Consider the following 26336-nt stretch of genomic DNA (forward strand, 5'->3'; position numbering starts at 1 on the left):
TCTCCCCCGCTAACACCGACACCTTGTCCTGGGGCTGGTGCAGCTTGAAGGGCTGACCCGCCTGGGCACCCACACCTGGGCACAGAGACAGGAGGGTTTGGGGYAGAAAAGGGCCCCCCTTGCACAGCATGAATCATGGTCAGACCCCAGCCCTGAGCTCGGAGAAGTGACAGAGAAATATTCCTGTCCTTTGTAACCCAGGGCTGCTAGGACTATGGGATGGAGCAGGCCTGGGGAGTAAACCAMACTCCTTGTCTGGGGATAAAAGCAAGCTGGAAGGGAGGCAGCAAGAGGAGAGCCCTAGATACCCACGGGCACAGGGAAGGACTGTCCAGCCAGCAGYGTGGGAAAGTGTGCACGGGAAATGTGCTGGGGCTGTGCAGGCTCCACTTACCTCGAACTCTGCAGAGCAGGAGCAGCATCAGGCACACGAGAGGCAGTGCCTGCATCGCTGGAGCCGTGGGCATTCCCACCTCTTGCTGCCTGATGGCTGGGCTTTGCTCAGCTCGATTCAGCTCCGTTGGACTCAGCTGGTCTGGGCTCGCTTTATCAGGGTGCTGGACTCTCAGCCAGCAAAGGGGAAGGAAAGGGGCGACCACAGCCCAGTTCCTCCATGCAGTCATGTCCCACTTGCTTCCCAATGTCCACATCATCTCCTGTCACCAGGCTGGTCCGTAATGGCGATGTCTACCCCACTTTCCYCTCAGATGTGTGCCACAGCCACGGCCACAGGCGCTGAGCAGCCAGCGAGAGGGGCGCTGATCCCCCACGCTCCCCCACACCCAGCCCGTGGCTCTGCACCCCGAGGTGTCAGGGTGACACCCATCCCTCTCCAGCAGGATCGCAGTGCGGGATGGTGTCTCCCATGGGTTGGTGGTGCAGAGCTGGGCCCGGGTGCATCGCTCCACACCGCGAAGCCCCGGCGCTCCTGCCCCTCAGCAAACCGGGRAGGATGCGGAGCCGCTCCCCGCCCCGAGCTCGGAGCAGCCCCTCGGCTCCGGGCAGCGCGGGAGTGATGCTCGCCGGGGGTGATGCCCGCCGGGGTCTCGGCAGGGTGATGCCCGCCCCAGGCAGACACCAAAGCGTTAAYCACCCGCTCGCCTCCATTTCCTGTCCCGCTTCCCCTTTTCCTTCCCAAAGTTTGGGCAGAACCGATGGCCGCGGCGGCAGCTCCGCTCCTGCCCGCGCAGCGCAGCCCCGTCCAGCGGCGGCTCTCGGGTGAGTCGGAACCGGGGCCCCCCGGAGCCTCTCGGAGCTTCCTTGCTTCGTGTGCCACCGGTCATTAACGCGAGTGGGGGGCGAAGATTAACTCCGGGCAGGGCGGAGGGTGATCCCTCCCCGAGCACCTTTTGGTGGCGAAGCGTCCCCGAGAGTGCAGAGCCCAGCCCCGGGAATGAACAGAGCCGAGCTGAGCCCCGCCGCGCCGCTGCCGAACATGTCGGGGGCTTTGGGCAGCAGAGGTTTGGGGACTGGAGGCGTCTGGGGAGGCAGGAGGAGTTTGGGGACGAGGAGGGGTCGGGAGGTTGTGCTGGGCTGCAGGGCTGCACATGCCTGACCAGAACACTGGTTCCTGTCTGGCTCCTCGCTCTGAACCCCAATTCCTCACAGAGCCCTGGTGATCCTGGCTGGTGTGGAACAGARCCAGGGTGTTAATGTTTAACAGGACTCAGGAGTTTTTCCTGCTGGAGTTCCCCTTGGCTCYCTCTGCACCTCTCTGGCCTCCAGGCAGCTGCAGCACCTCCTGCAAGTGACAGAACAGGATGTAGATTTATCAAATCATAGAATCACAGAACCGTTTGGGTTRCAAAAGCCCTCTGAAATCCTCATGTCCAGCCATTAACCCAGCCAARRCTACCACTAAAYCRTGTCWCCAACTGCCACATCTACATGTCATTTAAGTCYCTCCAGGGATGGTGACTCCACCACTGCCCTTGGCAGCCTGCTCATTTTTCAGATTTGCCCCTTRTCCATTTTGAACTGGACTTTCTTCCTCCTGGTGCCTGCATGTTGTCTCTGCCAMATCCCAGGATATCTCTCAGCTGCAAACCAGGGACAAGTGGGGCTGCTTTACCCATGAGCCAGCCCTAGCCTCCCCCATCGCTYATCCCTGACCCCTCCTGTCTCTGTGCCCAGGTGTGGGTGCCCAGGCGGGTCAGCCCTTCGAGCTGCACCAGCCCCAGGACAAGGTGTCGGTGGCACTGGGGCAGACGCTCACCCTGAGATGCACCACGTCTGGAGCTGCTCCCCCTGGTGCTGTGAGGTGGCTGAAGGGCTGGGACAGTGGGAACAAGACCATCTATGACCAGARAGRAGAGCCCCYRCCYCGTGTGATGAGAGCAGTGGTTGGRTCCAAYACAGACTTCACCATCCACATCAGGGACTTTCAGCCCGAKGAYRTKGGCACYTATTACTGYGTGAAATWCCGCAAGGSRRKCCKTGGTGTGRAKGAGGTGTTTCRGCATGGAAGTGGCACAGARGTGTCTGTGTATGGTGAGTAACAGCCCAGGGGGATGCTGCTCCCAGGGATCCCATGCCACAGCCCCACCTTGCCCRCAGCGAGGTCCTGCTCTGTCCCACACCCCCCACCCTCTCCTGCTCTGCCTCTGCCTCCACAGAGACAGCCCTGGTTCCCGGCATGGTGGCTGCAGCTGTYTGCTTCCTCCTCCTCCTCCTCGGCCTCTTCGTCGCCCTTTGCATGTTCAGGAGGAAGCGCCAAGGCAGGGTGGGCAGCCCGTGCCCGGCTGGGCCAGTGGCCATGGGCAGCTTCTCRTCCGTCCCTCTGCGGTGCTGTGCAGGCACCCCCAGCACCCCCAGGTTTGTACTCACCACCTCTTCATTCCGCACCCTTAAATGAGCAAACTGTCTTACCCATCTGCGTTATCATGGCTTCCTGTCCTGTTTGGAGCAGTAATTTTCCCCACAAAAGGTCCTTTAGTCACAGGTGCACTGTTCTGTTGCTTCTCACTGTGTTTCACGGAAGCTCATGGTAGAAGCACCCAGCACCAAGGAGATCCCTGCAGCCCCTCACTGAGTGTCAGAGCCCAGCCCAGGCACACAGACAGTGCTTTGTCCCTCTTCTCTGCCTTCAGCAGGGGCATCCTGCTGAATTTTGGGAGGGAAATTGAGGGCTGTGCTGGGTGGGGAGGGGACCCTGCTTCCTTTAGTTCTAATGGACACCCTTTCCCCCYGCAGCGAAGTCCTGGATGCAGAGASCTCCCACCTGYCCAGCCAGGTAAGAGTGAGCTGTGAATATGGGGACATTCCATGCCAATGCCCCAGCTTGCAGGAGCTCTGCAAGAGCATGGGGCCAGGGGCACAGCAGCTGCCTGCAGGTAGCCCCCACACATTTAACACCCCAGCACGGGGCCACCTCTGCAGCTGTGGCATCACCAGCCTGGCTTAAAACTGGTTCTTGGTGTGTCCTGTGCAGTGCCAGGAGGTGGTCTCGGTGGTCCTTGTGAGTCACATCCAACTCTGTGATTTAGGGTTATTTTTGAGAGGCTTTCCTTGTGGCAGYATTCCCCATTTGTGTGTGCTTTTGCAGCAGAGCAGCAAGGAGGAGAACGACATCCACTACGCCGACCTGCAGCCCCTGCCCCCGGCCCCACGGCACGGCAGGAGCCCGGGCACAGCCCCCACCGAGTATGCCAGCCTCAGGGTAGCTGCCAAGTGACGCGTGGCCCTGCTGCCTGTGAGGCCAGCTCGTGGCGGGGAGGAAGCGGGGATGTTTCTGCAGGGCACAGTAAAGAAGCAGAGCTGTTTGCCTGGCTCACCCCAATCTCAGCTCAGCACGCCGTGCTCGCTGTGCTCTCATCTCAAAGGAGCTCTGCCAGGACCTGGAAGCCATCTCAACCACAAGATCAGACCACAAGGCCAAGCACCTCTGCTTTGTGCAAGTTGTTTGGTGCTGATGACACCGGGAGGACCTCACACCTGCCTGTGTCCACCAGCATGGGTCTCCATCAGCCCTTTCCCAGCTCACAGGCCCATAATTTGTGTTACCTTGTCACCACCCTCATTAAAGCCAGCAAACAGCCGTGCTGTGTGGTGCTCCTGTACTCAGAGCGAGAGCAGTGGTGATGGTCCTGCAGGGTCCTGGGGGGATGTGTGTCCCCTGCAGACCCCCGTGCTGCTGTTAAAGCCAGGGCAGTTGGTACCACCCAGCCCTTCTGCCCCTTCCCCTGGCCCATGCCCATCTCCAGCTCCAGTGCCAGCGGGTTCATGCACATCTGCCCCATGCACATCTGCCCCATGCACATTCCCTGCTCTGTGCCCATGTGCTCAGTGCCCACCTCCACGGGAAGCAGGGAGCCAGAGGGCAGAGGTGGTGATGGCAGGAAGCTGCAGATCACACTCCACACTGGACACATCCAGCAACACCCAATCGCCACATGCAACCCCCCACCCACCCACCCACCTCCCAGCCGTGGCAGCTCAACTCCAACCACGTGTGGCCCCAGCAGCCCCCTTGGTGGGAGGAACTGAGGCTGGAACAGGCTTTCCAGGCAGAGGAACCTTCTGCTTCACCACCGCCTGYGACCTTGAAAGCTGATAGAGTTACCAGTTTTCAGCTTTATCTGCATCTTTCTGTGAAATCAGGAAAGAGAAGTGAAACAAGACAGTGTGACCCAGGGGAGCGGGGCTGGGAGGGAGATCCTTGTGKGGACAGAAACTCATTTGCACGACTGAGTAAGAGTTCCCTGCTTTGGGGGTGTGAAGTGGGGACAGTTTGGGGTCAGTCCTTTCTCAGGGATACCTTGGGGACACTCAGCATCTTGTGGGCATGGTGGTGGTGGAGGTGAGTTTGCCAGGGCAGGGGTGCAGGGATTGATCTCAGCCTGGCTCCCTCASTGGGGGGCTGTGGGTGGGGGTGCTGATGAAATCTCCTCCAGCATCGCTTCCCGAGTGAAACCATGACTGTGCCATGGATCATTTCCCAGCTGAGGCAGTGGCTGCTCAGAGGAGCAGGACGTGGATTGTCCAGGCTCTGCACAGGGACAGCATCAAAACACCAAAACTGGTGGGAATCTCACAACAAAGCTGTGAACGGGAGTATGTAAAATATGTGGGTGAGACCGAAACTGGGGAAAGACCTCGAGGACCAGGGGAAATGAAATTCAAGGGGATTTAGGGCTTTTTAAGTGCTGGGCTGAATCAGAGGGGGGAAATCCAGTTTRATAGGAGCATATGCAAAGCAGTGAGTGAGCAGAACACGGTGGAGCACTCCGCAACTAGGAGAGGACCCAGGTCTGCAGCTTACTGCCCAGGGGAGGGATTTGGTGGTTATTAAAGGAAAATCCTTTAAGCCACCAGCCTGGGGTGTGCCGGCAGTGAAAGCACAAACAAGCGCCTGGGCACGGACACAAGGTAGGAGYGTGCCGGGGAGCAGAGCCTCGCTCGGGGGGCAGCACCAGGAAAGGCTGGGGTTGTGGATTCACTGCTCATCCGTGGTGTTTTCCTGGTGCTGCTGGTTGTCACATCCCACTGAGTGACCTGCTGTGGGAGGTGTGTGGGAGGTCAGGAGCTGCCATGGCTGGGGGTGCACAGGGCAATGCTGGGGTTGGTGSTGGTGCCCGTCAGGCTCCTYCTCTGCCACAAYCAGGGACTTCAGCAGAGCGGAGGTRGTGCCTGGATGGGTGCTGGGAGAGAGCTGCTRTCCCAGGGGAGAGAGGACATGCTGGCTTCAAACAGGTTTTGAGCTGTGTCCCTGAGCGTGGACATTCAGGGTGGTGCCATGCCACATTTAGCTGGGCTGCTCCTCTGCATGGTGCGTGAGCCCGGAGCCAGAACCTCTTGAAATGGCAAAGGCAAGGAAAAGGGCTGGGGAAGCTGAGCTGGGATGCACTGTGATGGGTTTCTGGGCAGCAGGGGATGCCTGGGGGCTGAACTGGCATCTGAACTGCTCCTGGAAATGTCTTCTGGAGGTGGCAAGACAAGAGAGCTGGCAGGGCCTGCGGGCAGTGGTGTGTGCCATGGTGCGTGCCATGCTGTGTGACAGGGTGTGTGACACGGTGTGTGCCATGGTCTGTGCCGTGGTGTGTGACAGGGTGTGTGACACGGTGTGTGCCATGGTGTGTGCCATGCTGTGTGACATGCTGTGTGCCGTGGTGTGTGACAGGGTGTGTGCCATGCTGTGCCATGCTGTGCCATGGAGCCAGAGTGGCAGGCATGGGCTGTGCCAGCCCAAGGGGGAGCATGATTCTGGGACAGAAAACAGCAACAGGGAGCAATTAGCCAGGAGAGTGTGGCTGATGGAAGGGGCTGGTCCGGGCAGCGAGGGGAGGGGAGCAGTGATTTAATTAACGCGGAGTATGGTCGCAGCTAATACATGGGCCGGCTGAAACGGGAGGATGCAGGTGTGTCCCTCGTGTCCTGGGGGACAGGAGAGGGCTGGCTGCACTCGTGGGGARTGGGACAATGCTGAGCTGTGCTGGAGCCAGGGCTGGGCAAGGAGAAAAAGGGAGAGACAGGGAYAAATGCCTTGTGGCCTGTCCTGGGGTGCTCCAGCTCAGCGATGAGAAGCAGAGACCCTCCACAGTGGCAGTGTCTGTCACAGGGATGCRTGCCCAGGGGATATTGTGTCTCCAGGAGCAGGCATTGCTCCAGCTGGTCCCCTCCCAGTGTCTGACAGGAGAGCAGCTTCAGCCAAGGGCATGGTTTGTGGCTGTTTCTGTCCAGGACACCCTTGTGCCCCTGCTCTGTCCCCATCCCTGCCCCCATCCCTGTCCCAGTAACTGTGACGCCATAGTGGCCACATATCCATCCCCAGGGAGAGACAGCCCAGTCCCTCTGCACATCAGCATCACTCAGGCACAGGTCTAAGAGCATCAGATGCCACGGGGACCCCACAGGGCCCCACGATGCCACAGGCACCCAGTGATGGCATGGGGACACCGTGGTGCCATAGGGACCTTATGATACCAAGGGGAGCAGGCAATGCCACGGGGACCCTGTGCCAGGATGCCAGCAGGGAGCAGCAAGAGAAGCTGGAGGAGCAGCTGGGTCTGTTGAGGGGGTTGGAGGGAGAGGGTCTCCAAGACACTTTGATTGTCCTCCCAAATGCCCCACAGGTCTTGCTTGTGCCTGCTGGCTGCCCTGGGCCAGGCTGCTGCAAGAGGAGGGAACAGGAGGGAGAAATCTTGGGATTCTGAACTGTTGGATCCTGCTCCCTCCAGTTCTGAACCTGTTAGTCACCCCTTCACATCTCCCTGTTTCTCAGGCTTTTCCTTGGAAAGGAATGAAGCCAGAGTAAAACTGTGACATGTTTTACACTGGTCCTGATTTATTTCACATCTTACTATTGAGTCTTATTCCCTGGTTTCACGGTTTTTGTGGATTTTCACCAAAGGGGATAAACAGGTCTGGGATTTGGGGTTGTCATAGGAACTGTTTCTGTGCCACAGCCTCATTGCCAGCCTCATCCTCTCCCGGGCTCCTGATGGAGTGAGGGCTCTCACCAGAAAAATGGGGGTTTCTCCAGCCCCCCAGGCACAGCCCCAGTGACAGCTGGCATATGGGACAGCCACCCCGCAGCTTCAGGACACCCAGGATGCTCAGGGAGGAGATGGACTCCCAGGAACTACTCAGCCATGCCCATGAACAGAAGTGGGACCCCCAGGCTGTAGATCAGGGCTTCAGGCTGAGGAGAGCTGGAGGTGTTTGGAGGATGTGGATTGTCCCTGGTGTCTTGTAGGATGTTGTGCTATAATTGTTATTGCTACTGGGAGCCTCTCTGGCCAACCTGGAATAATTTTCATTAAATCCCTGGAGCTGAAGGGGTGTGGGGTGGATGGGGGCCTGCCCTATGGCCATTCTTCATCTCTTCAATCACAGTGGGAGGGAGCAGGCAGTGAAAATGAAAAGCGTCACGCACATCCTTTGTGGCCAGCACTCCTTTGGCCTGTGCGGTCCTTCACTGCGGGACACCGTGAGGCCAAGACTCTGGCAGTGATTAAAGAGGGGTTTCCAGGGCCGTGGGACAAGCAGGAACATCCAGTGCTTAAGAAAGACTTTGTGTTTTCAGTGTTGGACGGGACATTGCTCAGGGACAATCACCCTCTGGAGCCGGCACGGGGAGGGCGGATCGAGCTGCAGTGCCRGGTCCTGCCAGCGCCCGAGTGAGGGTCCCAGGGTGGGCAGGAGGGGGATCCTGGGCTCTTCATGCTCAATCAGCTCTTGCTGTCACGCTGGAATGACTCTGTTCCCCCCAACATGGATATTTTACCCTGAGTGAGCTGTGCCTGCTCCTGGGGATGCTCCAGAGGGTTTTGTCCAGTGAGAAGAGCTCAGGGTAGGGAAACCCTTCAGGGAGCTCCCCAGCACACACATTGTGRGGTCCGTGGCACTCCCCACTCCTCTCAGCACCGAGCGACCCTAAATTATGGCTCTGCTTGGCCGTGGCCCCAGCGCTGGCTGCGCCCTGAGCCCGGCACAAGCATCCCTCTGCGGAGAAGTGCAGGGAAAGCGAAAAATATTGAGAGAGGCAGGAGAAGAAGGCGCTGCGGGAGGGAGCACAGCACGGGCTGAAAGCTCCCTCTCAGCGGGCTTTTGTTCGCCCTGGACGTGCCCAGCGATGCTGCCAGCCCGGAGGRGCTGTGCTGGCGCCCGTGGCTCCAGGCGATCCCGGAGCTCCGCAGCCTGCCCGGCGCCTCATTCCAGGGACGTGCCCGTGGGCAGGATGCAGCTGCCCCCAGCCGGGACCCCCTCACCCCGCTGGGYTCGGCCCCTCGCCCCAGGCAGGGCTCGGACCCCCAACGCGCTCCTGAAAATAATTCCTTCTGACAGTTCCATTTCTTCCACATGGTTCGGGCTTAATTTTATAATGGTATCAGTAGCTATGGCAACGTGTAAAAATAACGGATCCCCGAGCCCGGCAAATTCTCCGTAAACAGCTCCCGTCTCCCGGAGCCCGGCTGGGTGGGCATCTCCCCTTGCCCACGGCTCCCGCGGCCGCTGCGGTTTGTGGTTGGGCTGGGATTCGCGCGATGACTAATTAGCAGCGTTAACTGCTTACGCCTTGGGATGATGATTGCATCCGCTAATCCTTGGGGCTAGGCTGGGCTAATTGGGTGGATATCATTAACGCTGGCGGTCAGGAGCTGCTTTTGCAGGGCTGCAGCGCAGCGAAGGATGGAGCACCCCAGACCCAGCACGGGGCTGGCAGACCAGACCCAGCCGGGCACGGCTCATGGGCCCGCRGTGTCCGGGGACCACCAGCCCCATTCGCATTCACAGCCCGCCCCAGAGCCGGCACTGCCGCACATCCACGCACACGAATGCAAACAGGCACACGCAGATCAGTTTTCCCGCATGCAGGAGCTCTTCCTCAGCAGGCATCAGCCGGTGCCGGCGTCTGCAGCGGCTCAGAGGTCTCCGGTCACCAAAGCGAGTGGATAATCCCTGGCAATATTTTCTAAACCTGTTAGACATCACACAGACCCTCTAAATCCCTGATCCCCCTCCAAGGCTCCAGCGGGATGGCAGCACTTGGCAGCTCGGATTTGCAGCTCCTTATCAGGGCCAGCCCCTTGGAGCGATGTAGTCACAGGGAGCATGGTGGATCCTGCCGAGCCAAAATTAATCCTCCAGATTTTTGTTGCCTTTCAACTTAAAAAAAAAAAAAAAAAAAGACAAACCAACACAAACTGCTTGGAAAAGTGTTTTTTTCTCCAGCCTCCAGCAGCGGGGCCACAGTAGCTCCAGCCCCACAGGGCTGGCAGCTCTGGATCAGGCAGTGTGGATGTGCGTGCTCTCAACAGGGCCAAAATAAAGAGCCAACAGCTCTGGCATGTGGCCCCTGAGCCTTGAGGCTGCTGTGGGGACAACATGGGGACAATCCCCACAGGGACAGCCTGGCAGCAGGGCTGTGGATGGCCCTGAGGGCTGGTCGGCATCCTTTTCYAAGGGCTGGGTCTGGATGTTTCAGGGCATCCCAGCAGCTGTGCCATTCCCACCGTGAGCCATYGGATCTGCCACTGTCACAAAGGACCCCATGAAACCCCACTGCTGGACCCACAATGTCCCTTCATAGTACAGGGTGMCATGGGGTTGTACCAGATCCCCTACACCTCATGTGCCGTGTCTCAGCCCCCCATGAGGAACAGAGTCATCGTTCTGGCAATGCCCACATACCAGGGTCTCACAGCACAAACACACCTCAGAGCCTGGACTTTAGCACTTCCCAGCAAGGGCTCTGCCAAGCAGGAAGCAATGGGCTGAGCTGGCTGAACATGATCAATCCCCCACGTTAGCAGTTTTATTTCCATCCACAGCTGCCGCAGGACTCTCAGGCAGCACAGCCTCGATGAGCTCCAGCCTCCAGCCCGGCAGCACAGCGTTATCTGCTGCTGCAGCCTCGGATGCGCTTTCATGATAACGATTTGCAATCAACAAAGAACTTGGAGAGGATGCAGAAAAAAAAAAAAAACCAAACCAACAACTGGCATTAGAAAACTGAGATTGATATCGCTCTTCCCTTGGCTGAGCTCTGAGCTCCACCACAGTCCTGGTGGTACCGCCAAGGGGASACCAAGGTCTTCTCCAGCATCGCTCCATGTGGCTGGTTGTGTGCTGGGGGATCTGGCTGCTGGCACTGCCACCACATCCCCATGAGCCAGCACAGTGCAGAAATTCCCCCTCCAGAGCAGGAAGGGAGGCTTTGGTTCAAACAGCTCCCAGGAGCCCATTAATGATTAACACCCAGCCCTGAAACCTCCCTGCATTGCTGGAGCTCTCCACCAGCCCCTGCCTGCCCTGCCCACCCCACCCCCCTGCCACTTCCTCCTCCACAGCACCTTGGCTCCTGGGGCTGAGAAGGGTCCCAGGGTCAGCACCAAGGCTCCCAGAACTGGGACAAGTCCAGTTGTASCCCAGAGAGACAGCACAGATGTCTCCGCAGTTTTGCAGCCACTGGCACAAAGGGTGTGGGACTGCGGCCTCCCTGTGYCCCTGGTGAGCTGTCCTGAGTGGGGGCTCTCTTGTGCCCTGGTCCCTGTCATCAGTTAAGGTTGAAAAAGCCCCTCTAAGATCAAGTCCAACCATTCCCCCACCACTGACCATGTCCCCAAGTGACACATCTGTGTGTTTTTTGAGCGCTTCCAGGGATGGTCACTCCACTGCTTCCTGTGCAGCTCAGTGCTGTGTACGTGTTGCAGACCCACAGCAGCGAGCAAACCCTTCTCTGGGACAAGGGGCAGGATCCTGTTGGGCCAGCAAAGGTCAGCTCAGCCCTGCTGGGCACAGGCGCCAGCACTGCCAGCCCCGTCCTTCCCAGCCCAGCCTGCCGGCGGGTTTTCCCAGTCTGTCAGCAGTTTTACCCTAAAACCCCTCGCCTCAGGTCAGCCAGGGCCGTTTCCAGGCCAGGCACAGGATATAAGCCACCTTTCCTGCTCTGACACAGCCGTGAGGAATTCCCCCAGCCTGTGTGAGTGTGCTGCATTAAGGAAGCCCGGCCAAATCACCCGGTTTGTGTCCCCCGGGGCACTGCTGGCGGGTGGGAACAGCCTGGGGGCACAGCACTGCCCTGGCATGGGAGAGCTGCACTGTGGACACGGCCCCTGCTGGAGCCTGTGCGTTTTCCTTCTTGCTTGGCAGACAGTGGGGGACATTGTGACGGTGGTGGGTGGCCTGACAGTGTCTGGGCTCTGCTGCCACTGCTGAAGCACAGGGTGACAGCGTGTGAATGCCACCAGGGCACTCGGAGCATCGCTCCAACCCAACACAGCCCAGCGTGGGCAGGCAGTGCTGTATCCCTCCCTCGTCCTCTCTCAAAGTCATTTGGAGGGAACCAGCTGATCCTGGCAATGCTGGGGATTAATTCAGTGGCAGAGGACATTAAAATTAAGCAGGCTATGATTTGGAGTCCTGCTCCCCGAGGAGGGGGCAGAAACAGGCAGTGGGTCTGGCCAGGGTGCACAGAGGAGCCTCCTCGGAATATCCCCCATGCCAGAGAGCACCTCACCTCCACCCCACTCATCCCCACACACAATCTGCACCAACTGGGCCTGAGAGCTCTAACAAAGATGAGAGAGCTGTAACAACTCAGCTCTAACTCCTAAATCACCCAATAAAAGCTTGGCAAAACAATTGCAGGCAGTTCCCATAACCCCCTTCAAGAGGTGAGGGGCAAAGCCCATGCTCAGGCTGCTCASAGAGCATCCTCCACAGCCCACCCCCACCTTTCTCCTGCCAATCACAGCCTTAACAAGGCCCCAGTGCCTCATCATCCTCTCCAGGACCTCTCCCATATAAGGGGGTGATGGGGTACACCCCTTCCCCAGCTGCAGGTGCTCATGGTGGTGGATGCAGTCCCAGGAGTATGAGGAGACAGGTAGGATACATCTCCCTCCCTAAATCCCTCTTGGGAGGGCTCTGGGTACCCCTTCCCTGGGTCACAGTCCATGAAAAACCATCCCCACGTTAACATATTGCTTGTTATAAGTTAACATGAGACAAACTAATTTAAGCTTCCCCTGTACTGGATGTCTTGGATTAAATTGGCAAGGTACCTAATGAAGCTGCAGCTCCATTTGCTGTGCTGGAAGCCCTAAATATCAGCAGTGTAATTGGTGCTCCCCGCTTCAGGAGACATTTGTGTGYTTTTTCTCCCAGCTGAAAGCTCTCTTTGGGTGCTGACTGAAGCCTGAGAGGGGAGGGGGAGAGCTGTGGAATGTGTACACTTGGATTGTAAGCAGAGGGATCTTGAAATTTGGTTTTAAAACTGGAGGATAGATGGGTGAACATGCTGCTCTGTGGCTGCATGGGCTTGTGGGTGACAGAATAGACCTTGTGTGGGCCTAGTGCTCTGATGTGGTCCCAYAGGGTGTTGTGTTGTGGTGAGCTGTGAAAGTAGCACTTTCAGGGTGCTRGGTCTGGGTTGGGAGGTGGTTGGGGTTGGGACTGGCCCTGAGTTTCCCCAGGGCACTGAGTTCCTGCAGTTCCACGTGCTCAGTGCTGCGTTATTTGGATTTATCAAGAAATCTTTGAGGTTGGAAAAGACCTCTAAGACCATTGAGTCATTATTGTGGAGGTTCACACAAGTGCTGGCTGCTTGCAGGTTCTTGGGTATGGCTCTGTGCCCACAGCCCCAAAACAAATGCTGAGTTTGGGGTATTTTCCAGGCTGATGTCCAAAGTATCAGTGTTTGTTTTTTGGGTTTTTTTTGTTTATCCCTAAGCTGGTTTGGGTTTTGAGGGTGGACTGAGCCCTCTGGGATAACGGCTGTGTCCTGGAGTGATGTGGATACTCAGTCAGGCTTTTGGTCCTTCTCCCCCTGGATCATCCCATACTGGAGCAGGGATCATAAGGGACAAAGTCCCAGTCAGGGAAGGCTGCAATCACCTCATCCTCAGTGAAATGTGATTCATTAACAGCTTTGGCCCTGCAGGGGGGAGARCAGAACCTCTCCCATCTCCATCCCCTGTGAAGCCCCTCCAGCCAAGTGAGACAGCACAGTCCCCGTGGGCCATGGGGCTGGGAGAGGATCAGACAGGCAGATGAYTAAGGGATGAAAGAACAGTCTGGGYAAAACCAGTGCTGCAAGACTTTCCACTGGGATGATCCTGGCAAGGTTGTAATTGTTCCTTCTGGATGCTGCCAGGCTCTGCAGGAGATGGGGTGCTGTTGCCCTGGTTGGGGTCCCTGTGTGTGGAAGGATCCCAGAACCTCCTCTTGGGAGGGAGCAGATTCTGCTGTCCATGCAGAGCTGCCCTGCTGGAAATGAGGGAATGCAAAAAGCACATTGAGCCCGCGGTCCTGGCTGGGAATAGGGAAGGGGAACAAACCCCTGCCTGCCCAGCCCCCCCAAACCTGCGGGAGTGGCTGAGCCTGGCCCAGCCCCACCACACGGAGCACGTGCCTTCCCCAAACACGTGCTGGCAGCGTACTGTGAGTTCCTCACTGTGCCTCAAAGCTGTGAAAACCAACTTATTCTTGAAAAGCTTTTCTGAAACACTGCCCCGTCCCCATGCTGGCTGCTGCCCAGCTCCTGGGGCCAGGGAGAGCCAAGCTCCGGAATCCCCCAGGGTCTCGGGAATCCTCCCTGCAGGAGTGTGGGTTCTGAGCTGAAGCTGCAGAGCGAGCACAGCCTGGGTGCCCGCTGGCAGCACAGAGAGCCTGGCAGCTCTGCCCGCCCTGCCAAGCAGCGCCACAGCCTCCTGCTCGCCGTGGGTGTTCTGTGCAGGAGGAGGAGGAGGATGGTAGAGTTGCACTCCCAAAATCTCACGTTGTCCCTTGATCTCAGGCACCACGGAGCCAAATCCTCCTCTCCCGCAGGTTCCCTGCCCGGCACAGGGCAGACCCTGCCCTCCTGGGGTGTATCCTCCAAAGCTGTGGTGTTGGAGCAGGGCCCCTGTGATGCTGAGTGGAAGGGCYGTGGGTAGGAGGGGAGGGAGGCAGCTGAGCCTGCCCATATGCTTCCTAATGGGGAGCAATAGCAGCTCTTCCCGGGAAGCTCGCGCCGCACCATCTGCTCTGTGYGCTACCTTCTCTTGCAGAGCTTTTTTAAGCTCTAACTTCCCTTCCCGAGCGCTCTGCGGTGGCTGCTGCTTGTGAGCAAGGCTGGCTGTGCTCTGTGATCGCCTCAGAACAGGTTGTCTGAACCTTCAGCAAGGAGGAGAACAGCCCAGACAGGCTGAAGCCAACCAGGCCTCCAGGAACAGTGCTTCCGTGTAAAAATAACCAGGAAAGGTGGCTGTGAAGGGCTGCAGCATGTCCCTGGCATTCTCCCTCCTGCTGGGCCTCACTTAACCCAAGGATCCCTGTTTCTGGACTTGGGCTGGGTGGGATACACTACCCATGGTGGTGTAGCTGCAGGGTTTCCATAAACCACTGCTAATCCCATGGAATATCCTGCGCTGAATATCCTGAACCACATGGATCATAGAGTCCAACCCCTGTCCCAGCACAGGACACCCCAGCAATCCTACCCAGTGCCTGAGAACATTGTCCAAACGCTCTTTGAGCTCTGGCAGGCTTGGGGCTGTGATCACTGACCTGGKGAGYYTGTCCCAGTAACCAAACACCCTCTGGGTGAAGAACCTTTTCCTAAGAGCCAACCTCAAACTCCTCTGACAGAGCTTCATGCAGCTCCTYGGGCCTTATCAGCGGTCAGCAGAGAGCAGAGCTCAGCACCTGTCCTCTGCATTCCCTCTGCATCCCCTGTGGATTGTAGTGATGTGTCCTCATGTCCCATCCTTGTGCAAAGCAATTATTGCCATGTGCAAAAGGCCAGATCCAAGGGCTCCTCTGGATCCCCGCTGGCCACTCTGGCCAGCTGTGTGAAGGAAAATGATAGCTGTGCTGGGCTTCCCACCAACAGTYTGGCCACAAATGTTTTTCCGCTGGGCACAGCCTTTGAGCACAGCCTCCAGCTGCAGGGGGATCCCAAAGGGAGGAGAGTGCAGAAGCCTGGGGAGCTGGTCCCGGCTCCAGCAGCGCTAAATTAAGGCTGGATGTGCCCCATGGGCGTAGCTGGGGCTGAGGGGGCGGCTGGCGGGGCCGGGGATGCGCGGGCGGACGCCGTGCGCAGATTGACGGTGCCAAGTCACTTCAGATATCTCGGCTGTGTTTGTGCGAGGCTCTAAATAAAACCGACAGCCCCGGCGGCTGCCTGGGGAGGGAGGGAGGGGAGGAGCGGGGAGCTGGCAGCGGGTCCTCCAGTACGGCACCCAGTGCTGTCCTCGGGGAGCCTGGCCGGTGCGGGAGAGCGGTCAGTGTGATCTGTGCTGATCAGTGTGATCTGTGCTGCTGGGGACGCTGCAGGTGATGCTGGGTTCGCTGGGAGCTCCTGCTCTGCAGTGTCCGCCCCACCCCTGACTAGGAACAGGGGACAGTGGGGTGGCGCCGGGAGCTGCCAGCATTGCACCGGCCATCCCAGGTGCCCGGCCTGGCTGAAGTGCCCACGGGCGGTGGGAGAAGCTGTCACAGGTGCAGGCAGGGGAGAATGTGTCCTTGCGGCTCCCCCGGGAAGGACTTGGTGTCAGGGAGAAGCAGGGTGGCGCAGGGACATGAATCCCATGGATGCTGACACCCCGACACCCTCCTCCTCCTCCTCAGCCCTGTCTGCCGTTACAGCTGTCGTGTCCTCAGGCTCTCTCTTTTCCTTGCTGCGGGCTCCCGCTGAGGGACATCACGGGGATGTCCCCATTCTCCCAGCGTGCTGTGCAGTGATTTCCTCTCCCTCCTCATCCATCCCTCTGCCTGCCTGTGCTGCACCAGTGTCCTCTCCTGGCCCTGACCCTGGTGGGCCAAGCTCACCTGTCCCTGTGGCACCCACAAAACACCACCCGTGCCTCTGCCACAGCTGTCTTGGCTCAGCCCTCTGTGCTCCCTTGGGGTGTCCCTGAGCATCTGGGCCCCCTAAGGCTGTGTGCTGCTTGTGCCTCTGCCACGGGCTGTTCTGGCTCAGCCCCAGGTGGTCCCCGGGTGTTCAGGACCCCCAAGGCTGTGTGCTCCTACACCCCAACCCCAGCTCAGGGATGCTGGGCTCTATTGAGGCCGTGCTGAAAGCGGTGGCCACACTGGCAGCCTGTGGCCAGTGAGGAGATCCCAATCCCATCTCCGCAGCCCTGGGGCCACCGTGCCGCCTCCTTGTGGCCCGGCCGAGAGGCACCGGGCACCCCGGGGCTGCCGGCTGCCGCTCCCGGGGGTCCCCTCCCAGCCCACCTTAAGGCAGCCGCACACCGGGCTGACCGGAGAACTCTGCCCCGGGGCGGGCGGGGCTGACTTCGCCCCCGCCACCGGGGGAAGCGGCGCTAAACCGGGGCTGCCGGGAGCCGGAGGGGGTCTCGTAGCCGGGGCCAGCTCCGTCCCTCCCCGGTACCACGGCAACGGAGGCGGCGCGGCGGCGGGGGGGAGGCGGCTCCGCGCGGCACCGGGGCACGCGCCCGCCCGGGGCCCCGCCGCGGCCCCGAGCCCGGTCCGGTGCCCACGGGCGGCGCCGGGGCCGCGGGTCCGTGTCGGTGCGTGCGTGTGCGCTGCCCGCCCGCCGCGGGGGGGGAAAGGGGGGAGCCCGGCCTCCTTCCTCATTTTGGGGCTGAGAACAGCGATTTCCTTCGCCAGCTGCAGTTCTGCGCTTTTTGCTCCTTTATTTTTTTTATTTTTTTTTTTTTAATTTGTGTTATTTATCAAACCCAGCCGCCGAGCCGGGCGCGGGGCCGCGCTGTGAAGCCGCGGGCTCCGCTCCCCGCACCGATGGAGCCGCATCCCCGGGATCCCGGCCGCACCGCCTGGGCACTGCCCTGCCTGCTGCTGCTCGCCCTGCCCGGTAAGCCATGGCTCCTGCCTGCTTCCCTGCTCCTCTCCTTGCCCTGTTCCCCCCTTTCCCTCTCACCCTACTCCCCTGCTCTGCACTGTTCTCTCCTTCCCCACCAGGCTCCTCTCCTCTGCTTTGCTCTGTTTTCCTCTTTTCCCTCCCACCATACTTTGCCCTGTTCTCCCCTTTCTCGCGCTGCTCCTCTTCTTTGCCCTGTTTTTCCCCCTTTTTTTCCCATCCCACTTTTCTGCCCTGTTTTCCCTTTTCCCTCCCACCCAGCTCTTTTCGCTGCTGTGCCCTGTTTTTCCCCTTTCCCCCCCTCTGCTTCTCTCCTCTGCCCTGTTCCCCCTCGTCCCTCCTTTCCCTGTCCTCCGTTTTCCCCAATCCTCGCCTCTCCCCGCTCCCGCACACCTCCGGTACCGACATGACGCCGCCTCTCCGCGCACGGTTGGTTTGACCTTTCCTGCGGTGACCTAGAGCGCGGCGGTGGCCGAGGGGCTCCCGCGGGGCCCTCGCCCGGCGGCTCCTTTCAAACCAAACTGGAAGGCAGGCAGGCAGGCAGACATTCCCCCTCGCAGGCAGGCAGGGAGTTCGGCAGGGGCATGAGGAGGCATGTTGTTCCCACCCATGTGCGAGCACCCCCTGCCAGCTATGGGTGAGGCGAATCTCAGCAAGCAGCCCGAATTCCCACTTGGGGATGGTAGTGGAGCAGGCATGGGGAGGCTCTGGCCAGGGCTGTCTGCCTTCTCTGCCAGGAACTTGTTTTTCTTGCTGCCCCTCTCTTTGCCCCGCTGTGGGCTCTTTCTCTGCTCAACTGTTGGGCGCTGAAGTGGTGGGATTGCAACACCATCGGGCACCCTGTGCCACCTAGCCCTGTGTCACCTCGGGCTCAGAGTGCCCCAGCCCTGCTTGGGGCTCATGGCTCCACCAGTCCCTTGTGAAAGCTGAGGGACACAGCAAAGGACCAGTCGGTGTGAGCCGCTCTTGGCTGTTTCTCTTCCCTTACCAGCAGCGGGAAGTCTCTCATCCCACCAGGAACGAAGCCCTGTGGTGACTGCTGCTTTCAAGGATGTTTCCTTTCTAGAGTGTTTCATTTTGGGTGATTTCGAAGGAATCGCTCTCTTTCCTGCCAAGGGAGGRATGGGGTTTTTGAGGCAAACCTGCAGCAATAGCGATGTATCTTCAGGAGCATCTCGCTGCTGAGCTTTTTTCCTGGTCTATTCCAATTCCACCCCTTCCAGSCAGATCCCACTACAAACAGCCTGGCCCAGGTTCCGCTGGGGAAACCCACATTCTCCCGAGCCCATTGAAATATTTACCATCAAAGCTTTACTTGGGCAAAGAGTTGGATGCAAACTTGGGCAGAAAGCAAATGCTTTCAGCACAACACTCCTCACTTTGAATCGCCTGATCACAACTGAGAAGTGTTGGCCCCAAACTGAAAACTCCGGCTGCTGAGAGCCAAGAAGGCTTTGGCGGTGAGCACGGCTTCCCAGTGAGCCACTGCGATTTCCTGCATGAAAGAATGGCCCCAGCAAAGCTCCTGAACTTAATTAAATGTGGTCTTAGAGTAAGAACCCCATTTCTCTGAGCCAGCCGTGGGAAAAGAACCRCCCTGGGGTGAAAAGCCCCGAGTTGTGAAGCGGTTTGCATCCCTGATTTTAGGTGCAAAAGTGCAGGTCTCTTTTTTTCCATATGGTGAATCCCTCCCGGGCCATGGTTCAAACTAAGCTGAACTCCAGCAGAGTTGGCCCAGGCTCCCGCTGCCGGCTGTTCTGACAGCTTCTGCAGAAGTGAAGGGGAAAAGGGAAGGTCCTGGAGGAGACCTTCCTGTGGGGAAAAGGCAGTGAGATGTGGGAAACCAAACAGCAAAGCCCYGTTGAGAAGCTGTGCCCTGCAGAGCCCTTCCATGCCTGTGTGTCTCCACAGAGGATTTGAGCTGTGCTTCCCAGAGCCTTTTCCAAAGGGGAATTCGGTTTGCTTCTGGGGCTCTGGCTCTTGGGAGGAATTTCTGCTGATGCTGGAGGAGGGGAGYTTGGAAATGGTGGCTGCGTGTGAGCTGAGGCTTCCTCTGATGTCACRGATGTAAAACACAGCCTTTACTACAAACCTCCCTGAGTGCCCCGGGGTCTGCTCAGGGCTCATCAGCTATCCCCAGGGCTCTCCTTGCYTTCCCTAAACAGCAGATTCCAGGCCTTTTATAGGCAGCACCTGTTAGTTTCCGCCCCTGGCAGCCCTGCTGCAGGTGAAATTCCAGCAGGATTATTTTGGGGTTCCTCTGCCCATCGGCCTGTTCCTTCAGTGAGTGACCGTGGGGCTTTGGATGCCGGTGACCAGCTGCACGTTGTTTCTGGAGCATGCAGCCATCCCAGAGCTCCTTACCCAGCTCCTTCAGAGGAAAAAAATCTATTTTTACCAGGAAGCATCCAAGCAGCCTCGCCTGAATTAAACCCCGGCCTCTTGCAATCTGTTCGATATCAAATACTTCAAAAGGTGGAATATAGAAAAAAATGTGTCACCGACATGGAAAACTTGCGCTGCAGCGAGAGCTGGGATTATTTTGCTCCCAAATTAAACCAAATAACGGGAAGGAGGCATGCTCTGGCAGATCATGCTCCTGCCTCTGCTCTGGGCTGGAAGTGCTCCGGGTCTGCACTGCGAGGGTGCTCCCACCTACGTGGGAACTGTCAGGTGATGCTTTTCAGGGCTCTAAAACCCTTGGCTAATTCTGGAGTGTAGGATAGAACAGATTACAGGGTCAGAGCACCTAAATTCCCCATGATCTTGGGGGCAAGAGGATCGTGTTCCAATTCCAGGTGGTTTGAAATCCAAGTCTAAGAAAAAAAGTGGCAGCGGGTGGGAAGCAGTGAGAAATTGTGGTGTTTGTGGCATGAAGACCCCCAGCATCCCACTCCTGGTGCACAAGCACATCGTGAGCTGCTGGGAGGGAGCTTGGCTGTGCTCCCGGTCCTATCGGGTGAGCACCTCGAAAGGGGAAGGAGAGGGGAGGCATCTGCTGCGTGTGAGGAGAAGCTGTGTTGAGGGAGAAAGAGGAAAGGAGCTTTGGTAGAAACTTTGCATTTTCTAACTTGCATATTCTGGGGTTTTCTGCCGACTTCCCCTTTGTGTTTTCCCATCAGGGTGTGGGGGGAAAGGCATTGCTGTGAGCTGCTGTGGGGGGTTGGGGTCGTTGTGAGCAGGGAGGGATCAGGTTGGTCCTGGTGTGGGGTTTTGGATGCAGGCAGGAGGTGGAGAAGCCAGGGCTCACTGGGAGTCTCCTGCTTCTTGGCCAGGAGGGGCAAGCAGGGGTGTTGCTGTGCTGGATCACGGCTGGAGCTGGTGTGCCACAGATCAGAGACCCCTGAATGGGGGGATCTGAGCAGAGCTGCCTGAGGGTCTCTGAAGCAGCAGAGCAAATGGAAGAATATCCAAAACCCCCATTTTAATCCTCTCCAAGGGGCTGCCTGGAGCCTGACAGTGTTTTCTGCGGTGACCAAGAGCTGCCAGTGGAGCCTCCAGACAGGCAGCGCTGCTGGCAGTGTGAAGCTCTTTTTTCCCTCATTCCTCTGGGAGCAGTAGCAGTCAGGAAAGCACCTTGCATTCWATCCCTGGATGACAGCATGCTCCGTGCCTGCTGATCCCCGGGCACAGAGGCAGGCAGGGTGCTCACACACTGCTGCCCCGCTGAGGAGGGAATGCAGCCTGGCCGACGTGGGATGCATACAGACCATGCACATTTGGCTGCAAATCCAGGCCCTGGGAGAGATCCCTGCAGCTTGTGAGGATAAATCCCTGCAGTCCCAGGAAGGCAGGACCCTTGAGCCAAGGCAGTGGGGAGTCCCTGCTGCATACCAGGCATGGCAGCCAGCCAAGGCAGGGCACCTGGCCGTGCTGGGCTCAGTGTCCCAGTGCTCCTGTGGACATTTCTCTGAGACCATCACTGAAACCAAGAAATGAACTCAGGTGTTGAGCAGTGCCCACCCTGCCACTGTCTGGTGTTGGGGTCAGCTCTGAGGCCCTGAAGCAGGCACTTTCCCCAGCTTTCCTGCTCAGCACACCACGTGCCTCGTGGAGAGATGGGCAGATGGAGAGAGGGAGGATGAAGAGGAGGCGCTCAGCTCGCTCGTGTTGGGCTGTGCAGGGTGGTGCAGGCACTTCTACMCAGTGCAGGGGGCCCTCAAGGGGACACCGGGGCCACCACTGCATGGAAATTGCTTTTACAGAAGATTGCAGGGGGGAGCAGTGAGTAACACGCTCATCACAGGGCACAGAGTGTGCAGTGGGGAGGGGGCCTGGCCCTGGGCCCCTGCTCCCGTGGCCRCGCACYGGGCTTTTGTYCCTTGCTGTGCTGAGTGYCACCYGCTAACAAGCTTTGWTTGCCCAATTTGTTGGAGCCAGGAYYTGGCATTGTGGCCCTCCTGGGCWCGTGGAAGGGCTGGGGGTCTCTGCAGTTGCTGGCTGAGGGTCCCAGTGGCCCCAGCAGCCTGCGTCCCAGCCTGCGTCACATCTTTGTGCAGTGGTTGGGCGAGAGATGGATGATGTGAWGGTGACTCTGTGCTTGTGAACTTCCTCTGCGCGTTTCTCAACCATTTCTTGCAAAAGGTTTGGCGGCAGTGGGCGAAGGAGAAGTTCAGGAGATGGAGAAGTTCAGGAGATACCACAGCAGCGGATCCAGTGGTGTTTGTCCTGTGTCAGSACCGTGTTCAGCACATGGAGTGCATGAGGCCTCTGCTCCAGRGCTGCTCCCCACACCCTGGGTGTCCCCTGAGCAATGTGGGGTTGTCTCGCAGGTGCAGGACCAAGGCTCAGTGTGAATGGCTCATCTGGATGTGATACAAAGCAACTCCATCCCTCTGTGCTTGTTTTATGAGAAAAACTTGTTCTGGTGTCAAATACTGCTGCTGTGTTAACACTGACATGGCTTCAAAGGGAAGCACCAAGGCCTGAAGGTTTTGGCTGAGGGTGCTGTGGACTCATGCCCTGGGCTTTCTTTTAACTGGGGCAGTCTGGAGAAACTGCTCCTGGTAATTCTGGCCATAGACATCGAGTAATTCCACACACAGTGGAACAGTGAGAACATCTGTGGGACAGCACATACTGCTGAGAGTCAGGAGGGATTAACAGCTGCCAAAAATCATCTCTGGTCTCTGTGAGAGCCAGATGTGGCCAGAGGGGTCACAGCAGCTTGTCCTACAGCAGGTCCTCCTGGGAGCAGCCAGCCAGAGATTTTCCTGCTGTGTCCCAAGGGAAGCCTTGGCAGAAGTTGCTGTCCTGGATTTCCCTGAAAGGAGACTGTAGCCAGGTGGAGGTCATTCTCTTCTCCCAGATGACAACAGGACAGGAGGAAATGGCTTCAAGTTGTACTAGGGGAGGTTTAGGGTGGATGTTGGGGAGAAGCTTTTCACTGAAAGGTAAGAGAGATATCCAGCGCAGTGGTGGCGTCACCATCCCTGAAGGGATTTCAAAGATGTGTGAATGTGGCACCTGGGGACGTGGTTTGGTTGTGCGCTTGACCGTGCTGGCTTAATGATTGGAATTGGTGGTCTTAGACCTTTTCCAACCCAAAAAATTCTGTGGTTCCATGATTCTGAATGAGAGATGTGGGGTGCTGGTGCACGTGCTCCCCACTCTGCTCAGTGTTACCTGCTCAAACACAACGGTCCTGTGTGACCATGACACCGGTTCTGGGTGCCACTGCCACCTGTTACCAACAGGTGGATTTAAGTGGCTCCCCCACTTCTCTCCTCAGGAGGCTTTAAAAAATGTTTCTTTAAGCAGTGACCAGGATTGAAATCTTAGTGAATTGGATTGCAATAACTATAGTGGCATAGGAAGCAGTGATAAAATTAACCCCTGGATGTGTAGGGGCAGTTTTCCAAGATGTTTCTCTCTGTCTGTGCAGGGAGGTGCAGCACAGGCGACTGGATTAGGGAGCAATGGTGTGGAGATGCTCCAGAGGTGATGGCTCCCTGTGGCTGCTGCTGAGCAGGAACGGTGCCTGCTTGGCTTACACTGGTGACGAGGGTTGGCTGTGCTCTGCCAGGATCACCAGGGCTGGGATTCCTCACAGAAATGGGACAGATTCAGGGTAGAAAATGCAGTGTCATCAGTGATGGGAGCTGGCTCTTTGAAGCACCGCCTTTGTGCCCTTCTTTCTCCGGGCTGACAAAGCCAGGTGGCTGTGGGAGACAGCCCGGCATGTTGGAGGTGTGAGCAGCTGGGATTTTCTCCATGACTTTGCCGTACGGAGCACAGCACAGTCACCAAACAGAGATGTGTCCAGCTTTGCTGCCGAGCTCTGTGGGCAGAGCACTGTGCCCATGGCCACAGCCCTGTCACCTGTGCTCCCTGCTAACAGAGTGGGGTGCTCAGCCTGTCCCRGGGGACAGTGGGGAGTCTGGATGTGCGGTGCCAGATGAGACTTGCTGTGTTTTTATTCCAGGTGTGGGTGCCCAGGCGGGTCAGCCCTTCAAACTGCACCAGCCCCAGACCAAGGAATCGGTGTTAGCGGGGGAGACACTTACCCTGAACTGCACCTTATCTGGAGCTGCTTTCCCTGGTGCTGTGAGGTGGCTGAAGGGCTGGGACAGTGGGAACAAGACCATCTATGACCAGAGAGAAGAGCCCCCGCCCCGTGTGATGAGAGCAGTGGCTGAGTCCAACACAGACTTCACCATCCTCATCAGGGACGTTCAGCCTGAGGACATGGGCACCTATTACTGTGTGAAATACCGCAAGAATAACCTTGGTGTGGATGAGGTGTTTCAGCGTGGAAGTGGCACAGAGGTGTCTGTGCAAGGTGAGTGGGGCTCATGGAGCAGCTCCTGGTGGGAACCAGCCCAGCCCAGAGGGCTCTGCTCAGGTTGAGCAGGGGTGGGGAAGGGGTTCAGGGGCTGTCCCAGGAGAGGATCCCATGGGACATCTCCGTGCCCTTGTAGGAGACTCTGCTCCTGGCAGAGCCAGGGCTGGGCAGGGGCACAGAGCCTGATCTGATGGCCCCGTGCTTCTCCCCACAGCCAAACCCAGCTCCCCACTCGTGTCCGGGCCGGAGCAGAGAGCGAGGCCGGGGCAGTCGGTGCCTTTCACCTGCACGACCAGAGGGTTCTTTCCTGAAAAAATTGGGGTGAAGTGGTTCAAGGACAAGTACACTGAGCTGGCGGCTCAGACACCCCAGRTCACYGAATGGCGGGCGAAATCCTACAGCATGACCAGCACAGTCATGGTGACCCTGCAGAAGACAGATGTCCGCTCAGAGCTCAKGTGTGAGGTGCGGCACTCCACGCTGTCGGTCCCGCTGCGTGGGAATTATCAGCTCAACAGAGTCCTGCGAGGTGAGGGCTGGGGGACTCGTGCTGGGGTGTCCTGCTCCTGTGGRGCTGGRGTCYCTGGGATGGGTACAGGGTGCCCTGTGGGCAGCAGAGCCMGGGACATCAAGCACTCCCTCTCTTCCCAGTTCCCCCCAGTGTGGAAGTGCGCGCTGACCTGAGCCCTGTTGATGTGAATGAGACCGTGACCTTCACCTGCCACGTGAAGGAGTTTTACCCAGCAAACGTGGCTGTTTCCTGGCTGGAGAATGGGAAGGAGATAAAGGTGGAGAACGTCTCCCGGCCRTCAGAGYTCTCCCGGGGCTTGTTYGAGCTCAGAAGCCAGGTGGAGGTGCAAGCGACGGAGGAGARAAACGGGTCCTTGGTCACCTGCCGGGTGGTGCACGATGGTCAGGCCCCTGTCAACGACTCAGCCATCCTGTGGATCTCCAACCCGGCCCAAGGGGAACTGAGCAAGGGCTTCCAGATGGACAAGGGTGCGTCAGAGCTGGGTTGGGGTGCCTGCCAGGGTGGCTGTGTGGTGTCACACACTGAGGAAGCTCAAAGCCYCATCAAAATCTAGTTGAAGAACCAAATCTCCACATCAGGGGGCTGGGAGATGTGGTGCTGGCAGGCACTGAGCTGTCCTCGGTGCTTCGTGCATCACTGGGCCAATCCCAGCTGTGAGGCTGGCAGGGACTGGGGGGTGCCACATTTTTGGCCAAGGTGACCTTTTAATTGATGTTTCAGACAATTTGCTCATCTACATCGTGGTGGCTGTGGTGTGCACCGTGCTGGCCCTGCTGGTGGCTGCGATTCTGTACCTCATCCGGACGAAACAGATCAAGGGTAAGGGAGCCCAATGTGTGGYGGGGAGGCAGCTGCTCCCAACCCCCTTTTTCCTCTCTTTCACATGGGTTTCACTTTGCCCCATTGGACAAWAATTCCTGGCAGTGCAGCTGCAGCCCTGGTGATGGATAGAGCTGCCCAGGTTGGCTGCAGGCTGCACAGAAAGCTCTGCTTGGTTTGGCCCTGCTCTGCACCTCCTGTGCTCCCCCAGGAACAGTCCTGGAAGAAATGGAGTGAAACTCCAGGGAATTGCAGGCACTTGCCTCTGGGAAAAGATGTGTCCTTGTCCTTGAAACAGGCTCTGCATGTGTTCTCTGTGCCCAGGGAAATGGGGCATTTGTCTTGTTCCCTGAATTATTGCWTTTCTAAACTATTTCTCTTCCAGCAGGTAAAAGCTCGCCATCTGCCAGGTGAGTGCAGATCTTTTCTAGTCACTGGTAACCTGTGGGAACTCTCAGCTGGACACATCCAGCCCACAGAATCCCTCAGGTTTGRGACARAGCTGTATCCCCAAAAYTTGYGAAAGAGAAGGCAGGGGCACAGGCYSTGCCCATCTCCCCGGCTGGGATTCTGTGTCCATGGTGATTTTTGGTTTGTRGTGGGGTTGAGCAGGCAGGTGGGAGCTGGGCTCTGGCCAGCAGAGAGACAACTGGATCAGCCCAGGAGCCAGTGCTCAGGACCTGTCTTGCTGGGTGCAGCTGCAAGGACCTTGGCTCGCATCTGACCTCCCCAGCTGCTCCATCACAGGGAAGAAGTGAAGAGGCGAGAGCATGGTCCATCCATCTGACTGTTTTTGTCCCTCCTTCCAGGTTACATGAACCAGAGAAAAGCAGTGAGGCCACGACCCAGGTGGGTCATCYTGGGACTCGGGAGGGAGAGTGGCCAGGAGAGACACTGGAGATGGGAATGGAGGGTGATGGTTTCACTCCAGT

General features: G+C 58.1%; 1 protein-coding gene across 4 annotated transcripts in view; it reads left to right on the forward strand.

Moving 5' to 3' along the window:
* The first annotated feature begins 1104 nt into the window (after positions 1-1104).
* The window catches only part of LOC130573565 (tyrosine-protein phosphatase non-receptor type substrate 1-like), a 27526-nt gene continuing 2294 nt past the window's right edge, over positions 1105-26336 (forward strand). Inside the window, exons 1-8 of one of the 4 annotated variants that reach the window (XM_057366059.1) lie at positions 11311-11422; positions 17134-17263; positions 23694-24050; positions 24268-24582; positions 24705-25052; positions 25306-25404; positions 25790-25814; positions 26214-26253. In XM_057366059.1, the coding sequence (XP_057222042.1) occupies positions 17191-17263; positions 23694-24050; positions 24268-24582; positions 24705-25052; positions 25306-25404; positions 25790-25814; positions 26214-26253 (1257 nt within the window). In that variant the 5' untranslated portion in view covers positions 11311-11422; positions 17134-17190. Of the gene's footprint in view, positions 1219-11310; positions 11423-16746; positions 16816-16893; positions 17264-23693; positions 24051-24267; positions 24583-24704; positions 25053-25305; positions 25405-25789; positions 25815-26213; positions 26254-26336 lie in introns of those variants that run through there. The other 3 variants (XM_057366060.1, XM_057366062.1, XM_057366061.1) reach the window with 3 other exon arrangements.

Source organism: Malurus melanocephalus, unplaced genomic scaffold (assembly GCF_030028575.1).
Source record: "Malurus melanocephalus ecotype Western Australia unplaced genomic scaffold, MMel_1.1 scaffold_59, whole genome shotgun sequence".
NCBI classification, from domain to species: Eukaryota; Metazoa; Chordata; class Aves; order Passeriformes; family Maluridae; genus Malurus; species Malurus melanocephalus.